General features: G+C 39.2%; 4 protein-coding genes across 4 annotated transcripts; 3 read left to right on the top strand and 1 right to left on the bottom strand.

Moving 5' to 3' along the window:
- Positions 1–1355: 1355 nt before the first annotated feature.
- Positions 1356–4510, bottom strand: EAH_00018970 (glutathione reductase, putative; the record flags this gene model as incomplete). Its single annotated transcript, XM_013397394.1, has 7 exons — positions 1356–1454; positions 1827–1913; positions 2634–2819; positions 3073–3279; positions 3521–3774; positions 3991–4309; positions 4469–4510. The coding sequence occupies 7 exons, from the start codon at positions 4508–4510 to the stop codon at positions 1356–1358; spliced, it is 1194 nt and encodes a 397-aa protein (XP_013252848.1).
- A 1136-nt stretch (positions 4511–5646) lies between these two features.
- EAH_00018960 (selR domain-containing protein, putative) lies at positions 5647–7282 on the top strand (the record flags this gene model as incomplete). Its single annotated transcript, XM_013397393.1, has 5 exons — positions 5647–5704; positions 6212–6262; positions 6410–6538; positions 6908–6930; positions 7235–7282. The coding sequence occupies 5 exons, from the start codon at positions 5647–5649 to the stop codon at positions 7280–7282; spliced, it is 309 nt and encodes a 102-aa protein (XP_013252847.1).
- A 1782-nt stretch (positions 7283–9064) lies between these two features.
- Positions 9065–14424, top strand: EAH_00018950 (hypothetical protein, conserved; the record flags this gene model as incomplete). The annotated part of the gene is made up of 6 exons (XM_013397392.1): positions 9065–10565; positions 11116–11270; positions 12191–12325; positions 12552–12683; positions 13788–13815; positions 14261–14424. The coding sequence occupies 6 exons, from the start codon at positions 9065–9067 to the stop codon at positions 14422–14424; spliced, it is 2115 nt and encodes a 704-aa protein (XP_013252846.1).
- Positions 14425–16182: 1758 nt separating this feature from the next.
- EAH_00018940 (hypothetical protein, conserved) lies at positions 16183–17271 on the top strand (the record flags this gene model as incomplete). Its single annotated transcript, XM_013397391.1, has 2 exons — positions 16183–16503; positions 17113–17271. The coding sequence occupies 2 exons, from the start codon at positions 16183–16185 to the stop codon at positions 17269–17271; spliced, it is 480 nt and encodes a 159-aa protein (XP_013252845.1).
- Positions 17272–17500: the final 229 nt, after the last annotated feature.

Below are 17500 nucleotides of genomic sequence, written 5' to 3'. Positions count from 1 at the left end.
GATGCTTATCTTTATTTATCTTTCTCTTGCTTGTCTTCTTTAGCTGCATTGGAGTGTACGTACACTGCAGCAACCAACGGCGAGGCCTGCACGGGGTTGTTTGTATGCATGCATTTATATTGCCGAGCTTATGCTGGCATATTTATAATAGATATATATGTACATACATATATAATATATATAATATATATATATATATATATATGTACATATATATCTATATATACATATATATGTATATATATGTATATATATATTTCTTTTAATTTAGATTTATTTCGTCTTGATGTATTATTTCATTTATTATTACTCCAAGGCCGCAAACAGGCGGAGCAGGAGTTCTTAAGTTTTGTAGCTAACTGTACGTACACCCCAGTTGGGTGTATGTATGAATGCAATATATATGTGTGATATATTTGCAGTCTTTAAAAGAATTGCATTTTTCTTTTATTAATTATGTTTATATATTTATATATTTATATACTTATATATTTATATATATTTATATATATAAATATATATATCTTTTATTGATATTTGTTTTAACGAATTGCATACACCAAACTCTGCATGCACCCCAATGCATTGAGGCAGCTCTCCCCGCAGTGTACGTTCACCTAGCATGCATGCATTTAGTAAGTAATAATAATAATTAATATTATTATTATTATTATTACTTTACATTTATACGTGTATGTAGATGTGTTTATTTATTATTTAGAGTCGCCGCAGATGCGGCACCAACCATATAAACAACCACGCATGTATGTGTGCGTGCATATATATGTATATATATAAATATATAATATATATTATATATATTTATATACATATATATATTTATAGATGTCATTGTGGGCCCTCCTCCTGGGGCCCGAGTTGATATATAGGCCCATTCATGGTTTCAAGTGTATGTATATATATATATATATATGTATATATATTATTATTATTAGCGTTAGTTGGTGCAGTGGAGTGTCGCTGGCTGTGTGAATACTGCAAACTTTGGTGGGCGGTAAAGTTGGTTGTTGTTGGGTGTACGTGTAGGTGTGTGAGGGTCTATCATTAATTTTCTTTTCTTTTGCTTTTGCAAGCGAAGAACTCCGCTTGCGGCCCTTCAAACCAATCCTAAGGGTTTAGTGCTTAGCGTCTAGGGTTTAGGGTTTGGGGGGTGGGGGTAGGGTTGATGGTTTAGGATTTTAGGGTTTGGGGTTTAGGGTTTTAGGGTTTAGCGTTTGCGTATAGATTGATTTTCTTTGGAGTTGTTGTCGTTGCCAGTTTAGCAAGAAAAGGAGGGAAGAGGGTTTAATAAGCGAGGGTATACAAATGTGTTGCTAGGGTTTAGGGTTTAGGGTTTAGAGGTCGCTCAAGCCCCAAGGCGGCAGCGTAACAACTTCTTCTGCTGCTGTGGGGTGTATTGCTACGCATCGGTCTAAGTCTGCTTTTGTAGCTCCCTGAAGAAACAAACAAAGACAGAGAAATCAGCAAGACATATTCGCAATAATGAATATAAATATAAATATAATTATTTACTAAATAGGGTATATTAATGCATCAAAGATAAATAAGAAACGGAAAAACACAAAGAAAGCAGCAAGATAAGACACAATTATAACAGTATAATATAATAATTATTCTTTATAATAAATATGAACACAAATACAAAACGAGAAATACTATTTAAAGTATATCCGATATACAAAATAAATATATATATATATATATATATATTGCAGAAATTATATATATAATATACACAAATATCTATATATTATTAAATAATAAAATATAAAAAAGCATTAATATAAACAAACAAAATCTATTACCATTTTAATTGCCACTGCGAATCCCTGGAGAACTTCGTCTACGCCCAATCCAACTAAATGCAGCCCCAAGATCTTTTCTTTCTCTGACTGCATGCATGCAGAATAACAAATAAAAAAATAATAAATTAATAATAATAATAATAATAATATTAACGAATAATATAAATGCAACTAAAAATGAAGAATTAAATGCAGCTCCAATATCTTGTCTTTCTCTGACTGCATGCATGCAGAATAATAAATAAAAAGAATAATAAACTAATAATAGTAATAACGAGTAATATAAATGCAACAAAAAATAAAGAATTAAATGCAGCGCCAATATCTTTTCTTTCTCTGACTGCATGCATGCAGAATAACAAATAAAACAATAATAAATTGTTAATAATAATAATAATAACGAGTAATATAAATGCAACAAAAAATAAAGAATTAAATGCAGCCCCAAGATCTTTTCTTTCTCTGACTTTCTGCTTGCCTTTCTGCAAATAAGTTTAATTTTAGTTTTGGGTTTTTCCTCCGGGGGTATCGGGAAGGCGCCGTAGAATAAATTAACGCAGCTACCCTCGTATATCTAAAGCACCAACACAACAACAAAGCAAGTGAAGCAGCAGCTAAAGCAGCAGCAGCACAAGCAGCAGCAGCACACACAGCAGCTGCAGCACATGGAGCAGCAGCTGCAGCAGAACCACGCATGCATAGCAGCAGAAAATTATCCCCGACTGCTGCAACGCCAGCGACAAGTCCACAGGAGAGATAGAACTGCATGTTAGGGTTTAGGGTTTAGGGTTTAGGGTTTAGGGGTACCTTGAGGTCTTCCCTGCCGTACTGCTGCACTGCCTGATCTTCAGAGAGGCCAACGGAGGCAATTGGAGGATGAGCAAAAATAACAGAGGGAACAAAATCATAATCTGCCTTTGCATGCGGCAGCTGCCCATACAGTCGGTCTGCCAGCCGGCGTCCTGCAGCTATAGCCATTGGAGTCAACTCCACCTGTTACAAACCACAAACCCTAAACCCTAAACCCTAAACCCTAGACCGTAAACCCTAAGACTTCTTAAAGGGGCCATATACAGCCCAATAAAAACGCGAAGGCAACTCTTTGTACACTGCACTTCCTGCCTTTCCCTCTGACTCTGCAAGATAATCTAAATGCATGCAATTCGATGCATGCATGCATACATGCATGCAATTCGGTGGTGCTTGCCTTTCCGCAGCAGTCTCCTAGAGCGAAGAGCCCCGGTACATTTGTGTTTTGATATTCATCAACTTTGATATATTTGCCGTTCATTTGAACTGCCAGCGCCTCTAACCCCAAATGCAGCGTTTCGGGTGTACGTCCAATTGCATTAATTATACAGTCAAAGGGGCCGTGGCGCTCGCCGTTCTCCAAGTGTAAATGTAGAGATCCTTCACTTTGAACAATTTCTGACGGAATGCTGTTGGGGAATACCTGAAAGAACGCATGCAACGCCTCCAGTGTACAGACACTTCAGAAGATGCTGCACCCACAGATTCATATCTCAACAGAAGCGACGTAGCAGCAGCTGCTGCTGTAGCTGCTGTAAGCTGCCTGTCCTCGTACTATACCCTAAACTCCAGCGCTCGAAAGGCAAACTGTAAGACATTAGCTCGTGTTGCGGGTTGTTTCTGCTAAGGCAGGTGCCCATACGCCGCAATTAGAGCCTACCCACCTGTATACCTAGCCGCTGCATGTTCTTATGGTTTTCTTCTTGAATCATGACATCAAACTTCCGGAGGGAGCGGGCGTGTCGGGTGAACAAATGAGTCTCCGTTCCCAGCGCTTGCAAAACTCCACAGAGTTCAACTGCAATATAACCCGCGCCTACGACGCCTACGCGTTTTGGCTGATGTTTTAAGCCAAAGAAGCCATCGCTATCTGTACATAACGACGCCCCAGGGATGGATAGGGGAGTCGGACGGCCGCCTAAAGAAGACGCACAGAGCATGACCCACTAAAAGGAATCGTAGGGGGGTAATTCGGTTGAAATAATCAACTAGGCATGGCCTAAGGGGGTGTTGGAGCGTCAAAAAGAGGAAAAAAGACGGGGGAAAACGGAAACAAACTTCATTGGGTTTGGCTGCTTTGGGAGCATTTTGGAGCATTTCATGCATTTATTCTTCAGGAAATAGAAGCTCGCACCGGTTGCAACAAGGACGTGTTTCGCTGTTATTTTCTGAATAGGTGGTGAGCCTTTTTCTGCCTCTTCTTTTGTCGCATTTACAAGGACGACATGCTCGTCTTTAGATTCATCCTTGGGGGCAAGACTCGCCCATCCGTAGAAACGCTCAACTTGGGACTTTTCAAGGTTTGTTTCATAAATACGGTTTAATCTTTTGATGTAATTCTCGCGGTTTTCCACAAGACGTTCCCAGTTAAAACGAGGAGGCTCATTAAATTCAAAACCCAAATGTTTTAAACCGTGCAAGTTTTCGAAGGCGTTTGCAGCGCACCACATGACCTGCAGATACACCCGAAACACGCGAAGGCGATCAGTGTGGAAATGCGGGTTTAATTTATCCGATGTGTAGTAAAAGGCACAAATGAAGTAAACATATTTTAAATATTTGAAAGATCGTTCAAATTTCGTTTATTTGCGTTGAAGATCTTGCATATTCACCTTCTTTGGCACACAACCCACGTTAACGCAGGTGCCGCCCATTCGGCTGTGTTCAACTATTGCGACTTTCGCTCCATAATTTGCCGCTCTTCTTGCGAATGCGATGCCTCCGCTTCCGGCACCCAAGACGATGCAATCGAAGTGATGCGCAGCTGCAGATATTCAGAAAAGGAAGACAAAGAAAGCAGACAAAATAAAGTCTTCTGTCTCACTCTCTAAACACACAGGGCTCTACAAGTATTGGATGAAGAAATGCGCTTTAAATGAAGGTGGCTGCATTAAGATCAGCGATCTATAACAACAAACAAGCGCTAGTAAACAACACCTGTTTTCATTTTCAAACGCCCGTCAGTAAACAGCGCTGAACAGGCTAAGCGAGACCTGCTTGTGTAGGCCCTGGAGAAGATATTTATGCATTTGTTCTGCATTAATGATCAATAAAACAAATGTAATTTAACCTTTCTTTTGCTGAAGGATGAGGAGATTAGAGCCACACACAGCAGCTTCTCTTAGAAAGCCCCGTCCTTGTATTATATCATAGCCGCTAGTCGTTCTATATAGGAGGTATATTCCAGATAGAAGTAAAAGATTTAGCGTTTTAATTTGTTTATTTTCTGCTTTTCTTTGTTTTTTCTTCTGTTTGAACCCATTTTAATACTTCTGAATGCCTAGCAGCTGCAAAGACAACACCGCCGATACCTCTTCTATGTAGGCGGATCGAGCGATGCGTTTACTCTGTTCTTCTTTTTCTCTCTTCTTAGCCTCCAGGATTTCCTCTCTTTGTTTTCTTCAAAAAAGTTCATCTTTAAACTCTCTACTAAGGCCAACACTCTGCAGACCCTGCTACCCAGGCAAGGAAACACACACTGCAATAACACACATATATATACATGAATATATATATATATATATATATATATATATTCAAGTGATCATACATTAAATATGAATTATATTCTTTATTTTGTTGAAATTTTCTTCAATATCTTCAGGTGTATGCGCAGATCCTTTTACAGTTTCCTTCGCTTTATTGTTGGTGTTGTTGTTACGTAGGAAAAGTTGAGATATCTATGCTTAAATACATTAAAACGTGTCTTTTTTCCTTGGTTTTTTGTTTTTAATTGTTTTTTCTTTCTCATTTATTCTTCTTTCCCTCAGCATTCTCAACGGCAGCAGCCATGACCACTTCAACTTTTCAGCAGAAGACCGACGAAGAATGGCGTCAGATTTTGACTCGTACGGAGCCTCACCGAGGGATTTGTTTGTTTATTTTCTTCTTTTTACTCGTTTCAGAGAAAGAAAGCACCAATATTACCATTATTAGCCCCTCTTGTACAACACAAACATGCATGCATGCAGATAAAGAAATGCCTTAAGAATCCATATCTGTTGTGTTGCTTGAAAAGACATTTTAAAATTCTGTTAGTGGACAGAGGCAGTAAAACAGAAACAGCAGAGAAATAATGAAGAGAACGGCTATTAGTTCGAGACAGAAACTCTCCTCTAAGAATAATGCTTACTACGTTACTGAGTTGTGCGGCACTTGTACGAATTCCAAGTGTATATTCGACAATATATAAATATAAAAATATGTATGTATATATATTATAATAATTAATATAACTTTTAAAATGAATTTGCAATCAGTAGTATGCGTGCAAGTGCATGCAGCATTTGTTTTAATAATACCTCTGTCTATAAACAGCATACAAATTACTTATATTTTTGCGTCTTTTCCCTCAGGCGAGGAGTATCGGGTGCTTAGAGAGAAGGCGACGGAGCCCCCATGGAGTGGTAAGCTTTACTAAACGTTAACCCCTAATAAACCCTAAACCCTAGCCCTAGGCAACAAGGCCTAAACCCTAAACCCTGTCTCCCCTGTACTGCAGCGCTTGCGTTGAATTTGAATAAGAAGTGCTGTACTTTTATCTTTGCATGCAGGAGAATATAACAGCGTCTATCCTTCTTCGGGCTTCTTTGTTTGCCGCGGGTGTCTCTCACCTCTCTTCCCTGCAAGCAGCAAGTTCAAGTCAGGCTGCGGTTGGCCTGCGTTTGATAGGGCCTATGAAGGTGCGCCTAATAAACCCTAAACCCTCATAAACCCTAAACCCTTATAAACCCTAAACCCTAAATAATTCCTTATACACTCTGCCGCTCCCTTGGGTATTCGTGGTGGTAGACCTGCAGGCGCATCATCAAACGACAGATACGAATGAAGAGGCCTCTAGGCATTGTTACGATTGGCTGCGTTTTAGGGTTTAGGGTTTAGGGTTTAGGGTTTGAAAAGGCCAAAAAAAGAGCGCATACCTTCATCAGATGCACTCACCTCAGTCTAGGGTTTAGGGTTTAGGGTTTGAAACGGCCAGAGAAAGAGCGCATGTCTTCATCAGGTTAGGGTTTAGGGTTTAGGGTTTAGGGTTTAGGGTTTGAGTGGATCAGGCAAAGTGAAAGCTGTGTTGGACGTGAGTGGAGGAATGCGGCGCTGGGAGATAATCTGCAATTCATGCGGCGGCCATTTAGGCCACGTCTTCAACGGCGAAGGGTCTGTTTAAACCCTAAACCCTAATAAACCCTAATAAACCCTAATAAACCCTAATAAACTCTAAACTCTAACCGCCACTTGTTGTTTTTTGTGAAGCTGCTGACGACACAGGCCCAGCACTGTCTACGCATTTTTTGGTGGAGGGGGTGGTTCAGGGTTCGTTGAGGGTTTAGGGTTTGATGAGGGTTTAGGGTTTGATGAGGGTTTAGGGTTTGTCCCTGCAGGCTGACTTCGACGAACGAGCGGCACTGCGTGAATTCTTTATCAATTAAATATGTAGAAGGTCAGCCATCTCCTCCTCTAAATACGGAGATATTAAATCCAGAAGCAAATAAATAAATTAAAAATATAATAAAAGAATCTGCTGCTGCTGATGGGGTGGTCTTGGGGTGTATGTACAGCTGCTGCATGCTGCACCGTACAACCCGTATATCTCAATCAGCTTTAGCAATATTGTTTTTCTTTCTGGGGTTTTGTTTGGTTGAACGCATGCAAAGAGGCTGTGGACAATATTTTATTCATTATGCTGCACAGCCAGCATAGTGGCGAGGGTTTAGGGTTTAGGGTTTGTGCTTTGAGGCGGCTTGCGAGCCGCCTCAAAGCACAAACCCTAAACCCTAAACCCTCGCCACGTTCTGTCCTCAACCTTAGCGCAGCTCCTTTCTAAACCCTAAACCCTCATTTTTCGTTGAGCACCTGACGCCGGAACTGACTAGGCGAGGGTTTAGGGTTTGAGGGGCTTCCTAGCATTCAGGGTTTGGGGCCTTTATAGGGTTTAGGGTTAAGGGTTTTATAGGCTCTAGGGTTTGGGGTTTCGTAGTGTTTACGGCTGCTGCTGCTACTGCAGCTGCTGCTGCTGTTGCTGCAGCTGCTGGGGTCCGAGTACGGGTAGAGATGCATGCAGCACTGCTGCAGATAATTGTTATTAAGCTCCGCTGCTGGAGAGTAAAAGAAGAAGAAAGAAATAAAATTAATACTGACTACAAAATGAAGGGGTTGCAGCATCTTATGCTGTCGCCTCCACCACAGAACACTAAAACCCTAAACCCTAAACCCTAAAACTAGACCATCAGCAAACACTAAACCCTAAATCCTCGCCGTACACACTAAACCCTAAACCCTAACCGTACACACTAAACCCTAAACCCTCGCCATACACACTAAACCCTAAACCCTGACCGTACACCCTAAACCTTCGTCGTACACACTAAACCCTAAACCCTAGCCGTACACCCTATACCCTAAATCCAGGCTGTACACACTAAACCCTAAACCCTGACCGTACACACTAAACCCTAGCCGTACACACTCAACCCTAAACCCTAGCCGTACACCCTAAACCCTCGACCACGGCCGTACACACTAAACCTTAAACCCTACCCGTACACCGTAAACCGTAAACCACAACCGTACACACTAAACCCTAAACCCTAAACCCTAGGGATACACCCTAAACCCTAAAGCCGCTGCGCTGAAGGACAGATATATTGTGGTGGTTGTCTTGGGTGAATGCTGTGCAGCAAATATTTCTTCTTGCGTATATGTTTTCAGCTAGAGTTATAATATAATATTAATTATTCTATTATTATATTTTTATTATTTTGCTGCTGCAGCGCGGTAGGGGCCTCAGCTAACTCGCCGCCCCCCTCTGCGGTGTACGTACACCTGAAAGGGGTCTGGAGGAGAGTAAGAGGCTGCAGCATTAGTTCAATAAAAAGAAGAAGAAGGAAATAAATAAAAACAAAGAAATAGATATATTAATAGATTAAACAAAACAAAAAAGAAAGATATATAGACAAGAAGACAGACAAACTACTTCTTTAACTTTTTAACTCTTTTACCGCCAATCGCCCTGGGGCTTCTGTGTTCTTTGTTTGCTGCAGCTCTGCGTCTTCTGAAGTAATAAATATTAGAAAAACCCTAAACCCTAAACCCTAAACCCTTTTAGCTGTTTATCTGTGCATGCATTCCTCTTCCTTGCTGTCTCAGCTGTCTGTACACCTCAAACATACGCTCTCTTTTCTATAGGGGGCCCCCCTTCTACCCAATCAACTATGGTCTGGGGGCCCCCCTCAGCAGCAGCTGCAAGCCACCTCGGCTCATTGCGTCTGCAGCCTCTTCAGGGGCCCCTCTGGGCTTCTCTCTCCCCCCGCTGTTTCATATTCTCTACACCAGGGGGCCCCACTAAACGCCTCTCGGGGGGCCCCCCGGGCCCCCTGGGGGGCCCCTCTACGGGCCCCTCTACGGGCCCAGTGGGGCCCCTGGGGGGCCCCTCAAAGGGTCCCTTGGGCCCCCTGGGTGGCCCCTGTAGGGGCCCCTCTAAGGACCCCTCTAGGGGCCTCTCTAGGGGCCTCTCTGGGGGCCCCTCTGGGGGCCCCTTTAAGGGGTTTATCCCCATGAAGGGGCCCCTTGGGGGCCCCGTCTGCCTCCACTTGGGGCCTTACAGAGACAGCATGAGAACTAAGAGGAGAGTTTTTACTACGGATTCGAAGACGCAAGGGCAGGGGGTATTAGAAGCACAAAAAAGAGCAGCTGCTGCTCCTTCTGCTGCTGCTGCTGCAGACAGCAAGCAGCAGCAGCTGCCGAAGCAGGCTTCGTCCTCCACTGACCCTCCTGCTGCTCGTGCAGCTGCGCCAGGGTCCTCAGCAGCAGCAGAAACAGCAGCAGCAGCAGCAGCAGGAAAGGGAGGAGGGGCCCCAACGAAAGGCAGAGCGAAGCGTCGCTTCAAATACCTAGCAGCAGCAGCTGCTGCTGCTGCTACAGCTGTCGCTGCTGCTGCTGCACTTGAAGACACGCAGCAGCAACACAACCCAATCACAAACAGAATTCTTACAAGTCCAGCAGCAGCAGCAACAGCAGCAGCAGAGGCATGGAACCATACAAAAGCAGCAGCAAGTGCAGCAGCAGCAGATGCAGCAGCAGCAGCAGATGCAGCAGCAACAATTGCAATAGTAGCAGATGCAGCAGCAGCAGCAGATGCAGCAGCAGCAGGACGGAGAGCAGCAATCGAAGCAGAGAAAGCAGCAGAAGCAGCAGAGGCAAACGCAGCAGCAGCAGCAGCAGCAGCAGCAGCAGCAGCAGCAGCAGCAGAACACGAAGATGAAGCCGCATCAGTGGAGGATGTAGCAGCAGCAGCGCATGCAACAGAAGCAGCAACAGAGGCTGCAGCAGCATCAGCAACAGCAGCAACGGATGCAGCAGCAGCAGCAGCAGCAGAGAAGGCTCCTCTAGAAACGAAGGGCCAGGCTCTGCGTAGGGCCCTCCACGAGTACGAAGAACGACGGCTGCACGAGCAGCAGCAGCAGCAGCAGCAGCAGCAGGGCGAGGATGAACAGGAGCAACAGCAGCAGGAATACGAACACGAACAGCAGAAACAGCAACAGAAGGAGCAGCAGCAGCACGAGGAGCAGCCGCAGGGGGAAGATGGGGAAGAAGCTGCGTCAAGCACAGCAGCAGCAGCAGCAGCAGCAGCAGCAGCAGCAGCGACAGCAGCAACAGCAGCAGTAGCAGCAGAAGCAGGTGAAGCAGCTTTGTCTTCTGCAGCAAGCCCTGAGGGTGTGTTTTTTATGTCTTGTTGTTTATTTTTTATTTTATTTATTTATTTATTTATTTTGTTTAAAACTGCATTTGCTCCGCTTGCGCCTCCTGCAAATTCGTATAGATATCTCTATATATAATATAATATATATATATTATATATTAATGCATCAGTATGTATATAGTTATATATGTACATATGTACATATATATATATATATATACATACATATATATATATATATATTTGTAGCGTGTATTGTATACATATATAAAGTATATCTACTATATTTAATATGTTGTATATATATTATACATATATTATATATATTATATATATGTATATATTATATATATTACATTATATATATACATTATATATATATGAGAGGACAGAGACAGAGAGAAAAGAATAAAAAGAAGGGGGAGAAGATCAAGGCGTTGTTTTTATTTATTTTTATTTATTTCGTGTTTATTTTCTTAAATTTTAATTTATTTTAATGTATTTATTTTGTTTTTGTTGCTGCTGTTGCTGCTGCTGCTGCTGCTGCTGCTGCTGCTGCTGCAGAGTTGAAGGAGTTTGAGGGTTTGTCTGCTGAAGGCATTCATGAGAGAGCTGTGCAGCAGCTTTTACTTTTAAATAAATTAATAAAAGATAAAGAAGAAAAAGACAAAGACAAAGAAAAAGAAATTGCTGCTCTCAAGCAAACACTCACTCTCAAAGTTTGTCTGCTCGATAACCTTCTTTGTTTTATTTTCTTTGTTTTGTTTCTTTGTTTTGTTTCTTTGTTTTACTTGTTTTATTTTCTTTGTTTTGTTTGTCTTTGTTTTATTTTCTTTGTTTCATTTTATTTGTTTATTTTATTTGTTTATTTTATTTGTCTATTTTATTTGTTTGTCTTTGTTTGTTTGTTTTTGTTTTGTTTATTTGTTTTGTTTGTCTTTGCTTTGTTTATTTGTTTTATTTTATTTGTTTTATTTTCTTTGTTTTGCTTGTCTTAGTTTTGTTTGTTTTTATTTTATTTTATTTGTTTTGTTTGTCTTTATTTGTTTATTTGTTTCTGTCTTTTTTTGTGTTTCTGTTTGTTTGCATGCATTTGCCTTTGCTTTTTCTTTTTTGTTTGTTTTTGTCTTCATTTATTTTGTTTTTTGTTTGTTTTTGTTTGTTTTGTGTATATGTTGTCTTCGCTGAGTCGATATATAGGAATATTATATATAATGTATATATATTTAATCTATATATATATGCATATTATATATATATATAGATAATAATATATATATATTCTGTGCTTGTTTCTTTTTACATCGTTTTACTGCATTTGTTTGGCGTTGTTTATTTCTCTCAAACATTTTTATTTGTTTATTTAAATAAAACAAACAAACAAACACAAAAGGAATTCTTTTTTTTGTTTTTGTCTGTGTGCTTTTGTTTTAATTCAAACAGCTGAGACAAGAAGCAAAAGAGGCTCTGGAGGCCCAGGTAAACTACGGTTTAGAATTTAGGGTTTAGGGTTGAGGGTTTAGGGTTTAGGGTATGGGGCGTATACTGTGGATTTTTCTCAGCGAGCTGCACCGAAGGAGCAACGATTTAGGGTTTAGGGTTTAGGGTTTAGGGTTTAGGGTTTAGGTGTTTGCTGCAGGCGAAGGCTGCGGTGTCTCTAGTAGAGGCACGTAGTTTAGAGTTGTTTAATCAGCAGCAGCAAATGAAGGAGTGGGGTGCAGAGACAGAAGAAAAAATTCATTTGTTAGAAGAGAAGGTTGATGACATGCAGCAGGTAAACCCTAAACCCTAAACCCTAAACCCTCGCCGTGTTCTGGTCTCACTCTCTCTCTCTCTCTCACTTTCTCTCTCTCTCTCTCCGCTTTAATCTTCTTTATTATTCTGTTGTTCACGGTTTAGGGTTTAGGGTTTAGGGTTTTGGGGCTTAGTGTGATTAGCACAGGGCGTAGGATTAGGTGTTTAGGGTTTAGGGTTTAGGGTTTAGGGTTTGTTGCGTGCAGGCGTTTGGGGGTCTTGTTAGTCGTCTTAATGGCGCTTTACTTTCTTCTCGTCTGGGCGCTGCGCTGTCTTCTCTAAACTCTGCGGTGTATAGGCAGCTTCCTGTGGGGCCTTCATTGAGAGAACTTCAAGAGGTTTGTTTATTTATTTATTTATTTCTTTATTTGTTTATTTGTTTGTTTATTTGCTCATTTGTTTGTTTGTTTATTTGTTTATTTGTTTGTTTGTTTATTTCTTCATTACTTTGTCTATTCGTTTGTTGTGCTCTTTTTTTCTTTTGTTGTTTGCTTTGTTTGCTTGTCGTTGCTTTGTTTTATTTGTTTTATTTATTTATTTATTTATTTATATATTTACATACTAATTAATTAATTTAATTTAATTTATTTATTATTAATTAATTAATTTGTTTATTTGTCTTCATAAAGATTGCAGATGACGACTTCGTTGTTTTTTCTGTAATTTCTTCGTTGAGGCCTCTCCTCGCCGATTTAGATAAACAGCCGCTTCTCCCCGCATCAGCTGCTCTTGTAGGTTTTACTCTTTTATTTATTTATTTATTTATTTATGTTTGTTTGTTTGTTTGTTTGTTTATTGACGTTCATCTATATACATAATGTATATTTGTATGTATATATATATATATATATATGCATCTAAAAGTATGTTTATATAGATTATATATATGTAATTTAGCGTATATTTATATACATTCATTTATTTGTATGTATATATATATATATATTATATATATTATATAGTATATATAATATATATAATATATACATACGTATATATATATATATATGTATAGATATATATATATATATATTATATTTGTATATATATATATTAGAATATTGTATAAAATGTAAACATGTTGATTTTTCTCGTTTTGCTATCACTGGCATTTCCGCTGTCTTTGATTTTCTGTCTTTGTTTTTATTATTTACAATAAGGCGTTATTATTGTTTTCGCTGCATATTATTATTATTATTAGTTATTGTTTAGTTGATATAATTTAAATGTTGTTTATTATTTAATTTGTTATTTAACAGCGGCGTTTCTACCGCTGTCTATTTCTTCTTTTTAATTCTTTTAATAATTTTTTACTTGTTTGCTTGTATATATTTGTTTTAATTGTTATATATATCAATATATATATATGTATATATATATATATTTATTTATATATTTATTTATATTTATATATATGTATATATTCTTTTTGTTTTATTTAGGAAGAACTGCAGAAAGTTGTCGATCGCAGTGCGCGAGCTGCGTTTATAATTGAGGGGGGCGGCGTTTTATCGGCTTTGTTTAGTTTTGTGTTGGGTTTCTTTTACTCTGTTTCGCCCTATTCACCTTCTCTTTGTTCATATCTTGAAGAAGAAATTAATCAAAATAAAACAAGTGAAATGCAGCGCATCGCTAGAAACCTACGGGCGCTTCATCAGGCCCGAATGCATGCAAACAACGGTATGCTGCTGCTGCTGCTGTTGTTGTTGTTGCTGCTGTTGCTGCTGCTGTTGTTGTTGCTGTTGCTGCAGTTGCTGTTGTTGCTGCTAGGCGTTTCTGCTGTAGCTGCGTTCCTTCTGTTGTTGCTGCTGTGCGAGCTGCTTTGGCTGCTGCCGTTGCTGCTGCTGCTTTTGCTGCTGCTGCTGCTGCTGCTGCAGTGTATTGTTTGTGAGTTATTCTTTATTTATGTTTGCAGCGGACCTTGCAGCGGCATTGGGGTGTATTGACAGCCTAGAAGGAGCTCCGCGGAGGGAGGTTGAGGCAGAAATAAAAAAACTAAAAAGAAGTTTAACTGTCTACCGAGCTGTCGATACACTCCAAGCTCGCCTAGACTGTATGAACGCCCAGCTGGCGCTCTAAACCCTAAACCCTAAACCCTAAACCCTACTAAACCCTTAAATAAAACCCTATTAGATAAATAACAAACACTTCACAAAATATGCCGCTTAACCTTTGCGGCGCGGCTGTGCTAACCCGGCCGAGCGTGAGCGTGCATGCATGCATGCATGCATATTATGCATGCATATACATTATGCATGCATATATATTATGCATGCATGCATACTATGCATTCAAATAACACGCATTCTTGCATGCACAATATACATGCATGCATATATATTGTGCATGTAAATAACACGCATTCTTGCATGCATAATATGGATGCATGCATGCATAATATGCATGTAAATATAGTGCATGCATGCATGCAAATTAGGCAGGCATGCATATTATGCATGCAAATAACACCAATACATGCGCGCATATATTGCATGCAAATAACGCGCATTCACGTGCATGCATGCATGCATGCATGCATGCATGCATAGATGCTATTTGAATCCCCAGCGGAAGCGTAGGTGCTTCTTCTTGTGGGGCGTTGTGTTAATTTTGTTTGTCTTTTTTGATGATACACCTCAATGTCGTTGTGCTGCTGCTGGCGGCGCGTTGATGTTCTGAATTTTAATTCAATATAATGCAAATCGAGCAGAGTTTTGCTCCTACTAGAAAATATAGAAATTATATATAAATAATTATATATATGAATATTCATACATATATAGTGTATGGATAATATGCACATAAATGTAGCAAACGCCTATTAATTATATCCATTTGTATCAGAAAATCTACTACGTAGTATGCACTTATATATATATATATATATATGTATATATATGGTGTGTATTTAATGCATGTGCGTAGTTACACACATACACGTTAATATATAGCGTATATGTTCACATGTACGTACATATAAATATCTGCTGCGCCGATATACATATATATATATATATACATATATGTCTGTACTTTTATTTGTACTGTTTTCTAATACGCTATTCTACAGCAGTAGACCGTAGTACCTCCAACTGTACATACATCACAACAGGACAGGAAATTGAATATTTGCATATTAATAGAGTATGTGATGGTAATGTAGACAATTCATATAGATGCTGATGGGAAGGTAAATGACATTATAGGCGTCGATCTGTATGATTTTATTTTGCTTATATTATATTTTTACGATTTTTATTTTTAATTTACAAATGTTATTTCAATATTCTTAATTCTTGTTGACGAAATCTACGGGCTCTTAGAGTTCTACGGCGCACGATAGTAGGCCAGGGGGTACGAGTGAATATTAAATGCTGTTCGATCTCGTGGAAAAGTTTTCTAAAATAAAGAAATGACTAGTTTAGTATTAATAAACGATTTAAAATAAAGAATTCATGCAGAAGATTATACAAGATTGTTATCGCTCTGAGGTGTATGTACACCTCACCGGCTTACCTGAACCACCGCCAACACCAGCGGTGGATTGCAAAGGTTTTAAGTGTGAAATTTACGCTTCTTCGTTTTAAATTTAAGATTTTCTTTTTTAGTTTTTTGAACATTTAATGCTTTTTAAAATACGCTTTAAATGATACAATTTATCGCGAAGTTTCTCCGGATACGCACGGCGTTTCAGGGATATCCATCAACCAGACCGCCACCAGTTTGTTTCCTGCATGCATAGGTTTATCATTCAAATATCTTTTTTTCTTTGAATTATTATTTATTATATTATTGTTTGCTTTTCAAGGTTGGTGGCTTCAGTGATTCCGAGGGAAAATGCTGCAGGCAAACAAGGCCCACGTGATCGCTGCGTTCACGCGTCAGAACTTGAATCTAAGACAGATGGAGCTGCAGTATTGGATGGACGTATTAAAGAAGTTTGCAACACTTGCTTCTTTTCTTGGGGGTTTTGCTTCAACAGTTGTACAGCTACAGAAGGGCATACTGGGGGGCCCTGAGATTTTTCAGCTTATCTTCTCCCTTACAGCAGCAGGAGCCCTCGGTCTTAACTTCATTGTTGTTGTTATATGCACTACTTGCACCGTTTGGGGACCTGGAAAAGCCCTTACTGGGCAAGGAGAAGAGTCGTACAAAGTGGTGAGTTGTGCGAGAGGAAAACTGAAAAATAAAACAGCAGCAACGTAGACAGATATTACTTTATTTCGTTTGCTTATACCTGCAAAGACATTATATACAAATGAAGAATACAGTAGAAAAAGAGAACAAATAAAAACTGAGTCTGAACTAAGACACAGTGTGAAAAAGAAATTCAAAGTGGAGTTAAACAAACAAAGACAGACAAAAAAAAAGAAATTCAAAATAAAGATAAACAAACATAGAGCAGTGAAAGGAGAGACAAATGAAGCAAAGACAAATTGCTTATTTGCTTATTATGCAAACAAAAAAGATTATTTAATAAAATAATAAAGGGTAAATATATTATATTATATTTATTAATATGTAATGGTTTTACATAGATTAAAAGATAAACTAAACATTATTATTTTTGTTTTTGTTTGTCTGTCTTTTTTATTTCAGGTTATTGAAGTCATGGAGACTGCATATCATCGCTCTGTTGTATTTTTTCGGCTAGGAACTTTATGTTATTTGTTTGGGACGATATTTGCTTCATTTTGTTTGTTTTCACCTGCAGGAGGGTTGCTTCTTTCAGCAGTTTTATCTTTATTGTTGTATTATTTGCTGCAGCACTTAAAAACCCTCAAATTAAAATTCGTTCCTACGAAATTCAACTCAGGAGAAATGCGAGGAAATCCTATTAAAAATATTGCGGGCCTCATGACTAGAGGGAGCGACCTCTCTCTCTCAGGTCTTCATTTAGACCCTGAGTTTTGCAATAAAATTTAACTCTTTTATTTCTTTTACCTCCTCTTCTCCTCTCCTGCTGCTGCTCCTCCTGCTGCGGCTCCTCCTGCTGCTAATGCTGTTGCTGCTGAAGCTGCTGCTATGTCCAGCGGTGTGATCAAGCCTTCAATTGTATATACTCGTATATATCTGTATATATTCGTATATATATTCATATATATTCAATTTATATGTATATATATGAATATATATATACATATTCGTATATATG

The sequence above is a fragment of the Eimeria acervulina genome, genomic scaffold (genome assembly GCF_000499425.1).
Source record: "Eimeria acervulina Houghton genomic scaffold, Eah_scaff126, whole genome shotgun sequence".
Classification (NCBI taxonomy): Eukaryota; Apicomplexa; class Conoidasida; order Eucoccidiorida; family Eimeriidae; genus Eimeria; species Eimeria acervulina.
The sequence above is the reverse complement of the archived record's forward strand: the minus strand, read 5'-3'. Positions and strand labels throughout refer to the sequence as shown.